This window comes from Chamaea fasciata, unplaced genomic scaffold (genome assembly GCF_029207755.1).
Source record: "Chamaea fasciata isolate MVZ Bird 193981 ecotype frontalis unplaced genomic scaffold, bChaFas1.0.hap1 SCAF_1, whole genome shotgun sequence".
NCBI lineage: Eukaryota > Metazoa > Chordata > Aves > Passeriformes > Sylviidae > Chamaea > Chamaea fasciata.
Genome location: NW_027094086.1, coordinates 107,327,352 through 107,333,353, shown reverse-complemented (window position 1 = coordinate 107,333,353; position 6,002 = coordinate 107,327,352). Strand labels below are relative to the sequence as shown.

The following is a 6,002-nucleotide window of genomic DNA, read 5'->3' as shown; positions in this document are numbered from 1 at the left end:
CGCCGGCCCTACCACGCCACAGGGAAAAGGGGGAGGGAAAGGCTGGACGCACGGGTGGGAGCTGGGCGCCTGGAGAGTAAGAGGTTCCTGGTAGAGGTTTGAAGAAGAAACAGCACATGCCGGCGAATACTTAGGGTTGTTTTTCTTTTTTTTTCTCCTTTCATAAAATATAAAATAAATATTTCTCTTCTTTGCTCTTACCCCCGAGTACAGGACGAAGTGAGAGAGCCCAACGGCCCATGGCGCCGCTTCCCAAACTACATTTCCCAAGCTCTCCCCTGGGCGGGGCGTGGGGCGGTGAGTGGTTGGTGCCGGCGGTGGGGAGGGGTGGGTGCCGGAGATGGCGGCGTCGGTGGGAGTGCGCCTGTAGCTCTGCTGCTCTGCTGCTCTGCTGCTCTGCTGCTCTGCTGCTCTGCTGCTCTGCTGCTCTGCTGCTCTGTGCCGAGCCTCGGGCCGAGACTCAGCGAGGAGCTCCTGTGAGGAATCGGGGCTGCCGCCCCGGGGCGGCTCGGACTGCGCCGTGCCAGGGAGCTCTCGCCCCCCGCCCAAGTAAGCCACCGCCGGGCTCCGTCTGCCTTCTCATGCTCCACAGGGATGTGTGTCTGTGTTTCTGTGTGTGTCCGTCCGTCCGTCCGTGTCCCAGGCTCGGTGTCGGTGCTGTGTGTGCTGCTCAGGGACTCTGCGAGGGAAGGCAGGAGGGAGTGAGGGCGTGTGTGTGTGGAGGGCTGTGCTGTGCCAGACCGCGCTCGGCAGCAGCCGGTTGCCTAGCGGACATAGCGACGGGAAAAAGGAGGAAAATAAGCGGTTTTGTTTGCTGGACTCGGTTTCCTTGAAAGAGGAAAGCCGTGGGCTTGCAGACTGCGTTTCTTCCGAATCCCATCTTTTGCCCTCCTTCCTACCGGAGCTGCCGGTGCATGGCAGCCCCGCGGCTCCTGTGCGGGCTGTGGGAACGAGTGTGTCAGGGTCCATAGGCTCGGACCTGTGAGTTTTGAACTAGGATAATGTTATTGTCAAGCTGCCCGCAAAGGGATTAGTCTCCTCGCTCCTTCCCTCCCCCCTTCTTAAAATAACATCAGGTAGGGAGCAGAAAAGCTGATTTGTGCCCTGTATGACCGAGTTCTTTAGTCGTGTCACTGGAGCATCTTCAAGGCGATTATGCAGTGGAAGTTTTGATGTCGTCTGTTTATGTCTCCGTTTACTAGTCTAAAAATAATTTCACTTGCAGAAGACTTGCATCAGAATCTTTTTTTTTTTTTCTTCTTCAGGTATTCCCTGTTAAGAGAAGAGACCTCCGTATTGTGACTTTGCAAACTTTTTTTTTTACTTGGTGCTTGTAACAGAAGGCATTTAGCATTTAACAGTTTTTAGAAGCCTGTTATTTTGTTGCCTTTTCTTCATATAACTAGTAGTGGCTATCGCTACTAATTTGACTAAGGACTCTAAGATTCCTGGGATTGTTTTCTGAACTGTGTAACCAGAAAGTCCAGACACCTGGAATTAACATTTATTTAGCTCAGAGTACTGCAGTGTGAAACTGAGAGGTATAATATACTTAAGGAAACCTATTGCTAACAAACAAAAAGTTTTTTGAATAAACATTTATGTGTATTAGTATAAACTTTAACAGTGGTTTGTTTCCTTTTCAGTAAAGAAGAATGTCTTTGTTTAAAGCTAGAGACTGGTGGTCCACCATACTTGGAGAAAAGGAAGAATTTGACCAAGGCTGTCTGTGTGTTGCTGATGTTGATAATAGTGGCAGTGGACAAGGTAAATTCAGACTTAAAATTGCTGGCTTTTAAGCCACACAGCTGTAGGCTTGCTTTGACCAATGCATGCTGGAAGCTTGTTAGCCAGGCTGGTTGGCTAGTTAGTTTTAGGTGTGCTGTCTTTAACGTGTCCTTGTAGGCTTAAGAAGACAAATTCAGTGCTCTTTGTCTTTTTATATTTGTATGCTGCTAAATATGCTAATTCTTGCTTGTGATCACTAGTAACTTCTCTCATGCCTTATTTCCTCAATGGTAGATATCTTTACAATAAAACATTTTCAGTTAGTGATGGAAGCAAACTTGTAAAAACCCAAGGGGAGAAGAAAGGAAGGTGAGAGCTTAAAAGTTAAGAATTTAGAAAAACAAATGAACAATGCTTTTGACCTGGAAAATAAGTGATGGCTGAAGTAAGTGACTCTGTTTGAGTAAACCCTGTGTTTCTGTGTAGTCGTTAATAATGTGAAATGATCTTTGCTGTCAGGGAGAATTTTTGTGTGTGCATTTTTTAAAAATTAATAAATTCTTGGTGTCTTTATGATATCATGCTCATCTTGGAACTTCATTTTTGCCCAGTAGAGGTGCTTGAGTTTGATACCTTGCTGCCATACTCTTCTAAAATTATTTTCATGTAAGATTCTCCCTTTTCAGGACAGTTTGAATAAAGTTGAGCTGTTACTGTTTTGGTGTACAACCTTTTTCAGTAGAAATTCATTAGAGTAATTTAGGTTGGAAAAGACCTTTAAGATTGTTGTCCAACAGCTAACACTCTGTGTTTGCTACTAAACCATATCTTTGAGCACCATATCTACACGTCTTTTGAGTACTACCAAGGCTGGTGATTCAGCCACTTCCCTTGGCAGTCTCTTCCAATGCTTCACAACCCTTTTGATGAAATTTTTGCTAATATCCCATCTAGGTTTTACAGCCCCTGGTGCACCTCTAAGCTCTTCACTGGCTTTGTTGCTATTCTCTGGTCATGCTCCACCACCTCAATGACTTTCTTGTAGTGAAGGGCCCAAAACTGAATACAGTATTTGAGGTGCAGCCTCACCAGTGCTGAATACAGGGGTGCAATACTTTTCTGGCCACACAGTTTCTGATACAAGCCAGGATGCAAGTGGCCTTCTTGACCACCTGGGCACATGCTGGCTCATGTTCCAGCTGCTGTCAACCTTCACTCTAGGTACTTTTCTGTTGGGCAGCTTTCCAGCCACTCTTCCCCAAGCCCGCTGTGTTGCATGGCGTTGTTGTGACTGAAGCGAATTACCTGGCACTTGGCCTTGTTGGACCTCGTAGGACTGGCCTCAACCCATTGTTCCAGGCTGTCCGGATTCTGCTATAGAGCCATCCTACCCTCAGCAGATCAACCCTCCCACCCAACTTGGTGTCATCAGCAAACTTCCTGAGGGTGCTCTTGATCCCCACATCCAGGTCATTGATAAAGACTCTAAACAGGACTGGCCCCAGTACTGAGCCCTGGGGAATGTCACTTGTGACCGGTCACCACCTGGATGTAACTCAATTTACCACCATTCTGTGGGCTCAGCCACCCAGCCACTTTACTACCCAATAAGCAATGCACCTGTCTAAGCCAGTTTCTATCTGTGACTATCCAGTTTCTCCAGGAGAATGCTGTAGGAAATGCTGTCAAAGCTATACTAAAGTTGAGGTAAACAACATCCACAATCTGTCCCTTTTCCATTAAGCTGGTCACCTTGTCATAGACGGAGATCAGGTTGGTCAAACAGAACCTGCACTTCATAAACCCCTGCTGGCTGGGTCTGATCCCCTGGTTGTCCCATACAAGCTGCATGCTGGCACTAAAGATGTTATGCTCCATGACTTTCCCTGGTACTGAGGTCAGGCTGACTGGCGCGTAGTTCCCTGGATCCTCCTTCTGACCCTTCTTGTAGATGGGCATCACATTTGCTAACTTCTAGTCAACTGGGAGCTCCCTGGTCAGCCAGGACTGATGATAAATGATGGAGCACTTGGTAAGCACTTCCACACTCTCTCAGTGTTTCTGGGTGGATCCCATCTGGCCCCATAGACTTGTGTTTGTGTCTAAGTGATGTAGCAGAATGCTGACCATTTTCCCTTGCATTATGGGGGCCTCATTCTGCTCCCTGATCCTGTCTTCCAGCTCAGGGGCTGGGTACCCAGAGAGCAACTGTTACTCTACTGAAGACTGAGGTGAAGGCAGCTCTAAGTACCTCAGCCTTTTCCTCATCCTTTGTCACTCTGTTTCCTTCCATATCCAATAAAAAATGGAAATTCTCCTTGGCCATCCTTTACTTGCTGATGTATTGACAGAAACATTTTTATTGTCTTTTATGGCAGTAGCTAGATTGAGTTCTAGTTGGGTTTTGGTCCTTGTAATTTTCTTCCTGCATAACCTTACGATCCAGCTGATTCAGCCCTCCTGATTCAGCTGCCTCTTCTTCCCAAGGTCCACTTTTTCTCATATCTCTTCTTTTTCCTGAGTTCCAGCCAAAGCTCTGTGCAGCCAGGATGGTGTTCCTCCCTGCAAACTTGTCTTTTGGCACACAGGGATGGCCTGGCCCTGTCCCCTTAAGACTTCTTTTGTTACAAATGTTCAGCCTTCCTGGGCCGCTTTGCCCTTCGGGACTGCCTTCCAAGGGACTCTGTCAACCGGTCTTCTAAATGGGTGAAAGTCTGCCCTCAGAAAGTCCGTGAGAGCCCTTTTGCTGTTTCCCCTCCTTCCTTCTCTAAGAATTGAAAATAAAATTTTATGATTGCTTTGCCCACTGCAGCATCCAACCATCACATCACCTACAAATTCTTTTCTGTTCACAAACAGCAAATCCAATGGGGCACCTTCCCTAGTTGGCTCCTTCCCCAGTTGTGTAAGGCAGTTATCTTGCATACTCCTGGAATCTCTTACACAGTTGCTCTCTGCTGTGTTATATTTTCAGCAGACATCTGGTAAGTTGAAGTATTCCACAGGAGCAAGGAAAACTGGTGATTGTGAGTCTTCTTGAAGCGCTTGTAGACTATTTCATTGCCTCCTTGTGCTTGTTGTGTGGTCTTTAACGGACTCCCACCATGACATCTGCCTCATTGGCCTTTTTCCTTATTCTTACCCGTAAGCACTCTATTGCTGCCATCACTGGTGCTGACAGATATTCACAAACCTGCAAAAAATGTAATTGCTAAAGTTAAACTAGAAGACAGAGCATAATTAAGATTAATTGAATCATGTCAATATTCTATCTTTTTAGGGTATTGTATGAAGCACTCTGCAGCAAATTGAATTCCACATGTGCTGTTGTACTGTGTAGTATCCTATGTTTTTGTTTGTGCGTTTGTTTGTTTTTTAGATAAAGTTATTGTGGGCAGTTATAAGGGATATCTGCGAATCTTTAATCCACATCCTGTGAAACCTGGAGATGAAGTACAACCTGAAGACTTGCTCTTGGAAGTGCAGTTGCGAGAACCAATATTGCAGGTGGAAGTGGGAAAATTTGTTTCGTAAGTAAATGGCAGGCTATGGTGCTTTTATTTAAGTCTTAGATGTGATTTTCTTCCTTTGTTTTGGGGGGTGAGTTTTCAGTTTCTAGATGGACTACTGTATGGGAAGACAGAGATAGTGCTGAAGGCAATCTTGCCCCCAATATATTGCAGCTGTGTTAATTACCAAAGGGTGGGAACAGCCTTGCCCTCACAGCTATGGGTGTATAGAGGAGTGAGTTAGCTGGTAGGGAGTCAGTTGGAGTCTGCTGGCTGTGCTGTGAGGAGAAGGGGACAGGAGGTTGTGTGAGGGACAGAAAGGGTAAGATATTGTACAAGGGACAGAAAGGGTGAGGTGACCATGCTAGGGACGGGAAGAAGCTAGTTGGAACTCCAGAAGGAAGAGAGGAGAGAAAGAGCCAGAACTGCCCATGGGAGGCTACACAGAAAAGGTGTGAGGCTTTTAGGTAACAACGTGCTGATGCTTGAAGCTTTCTTTGGTGTCGGTTGTACCTCCTCTGTCACAACTGTTAATCACGTCTATGAATCCTGTAACGTGGATTTGATCTGCTTCTTGAATCATCTTCATATGAGAGAATTTTTGCTTAAGGTATATATAGAGGATACTCTTCTAGATCGTTATACAATTTTTTAGAAGTATATAGAACAGGAAAAACTTAACATTGAAAGTTATCTTTTAAGGCATTAAGAATACTTGACTAACTTGTTATGGTCTAGGATGTAATACTGGCCAATTATTTCCTG

At 45.7% G+C, this 6,002-nt stretch overlaps 1 protein-coding gene across 9 annotated transcripts in view; it reads left to right on the top strand.

Moving 5' to 3' along the window:
* Positions 1-346: 346 nt before the first annotated feature.
* The window catches only part of BBS9 (Bardet-Biedl syndrome 9), a 286,092-nt gene continuing 280,436 nt past the window's right edge, over positions 347-6,002 (top strand). For 4 of the 9 annotated variants that reach the window (XM_066192448.1, XM_066192439.1, XM_066192413.1 and 1 more), the window contains exons 1-3: positions 347-549; positions 1,647-1,767; positions 5,108-5,258. In XM_066192448.1, the coding sequence (XP_066048545.1) occupies positions 1,656-1,767; positions 5,108-5,258 (263 nt within the window). In that variant the 5' untranslated portion in view covers positions 347-549; positions 1,647-1,655. Of the gene's footprint in view, positions 550-1,215; positions 1,542-1,646; positions 1,768-5,107; positions 5,259-5,391; positions 5,848-6,002 lie in introns of those variants that run through there. The other 5 variants (XM_066192474.1, XM_066192455.1, XM_066192430.1 and 2 more) reach the window with 4 other exon arrangements.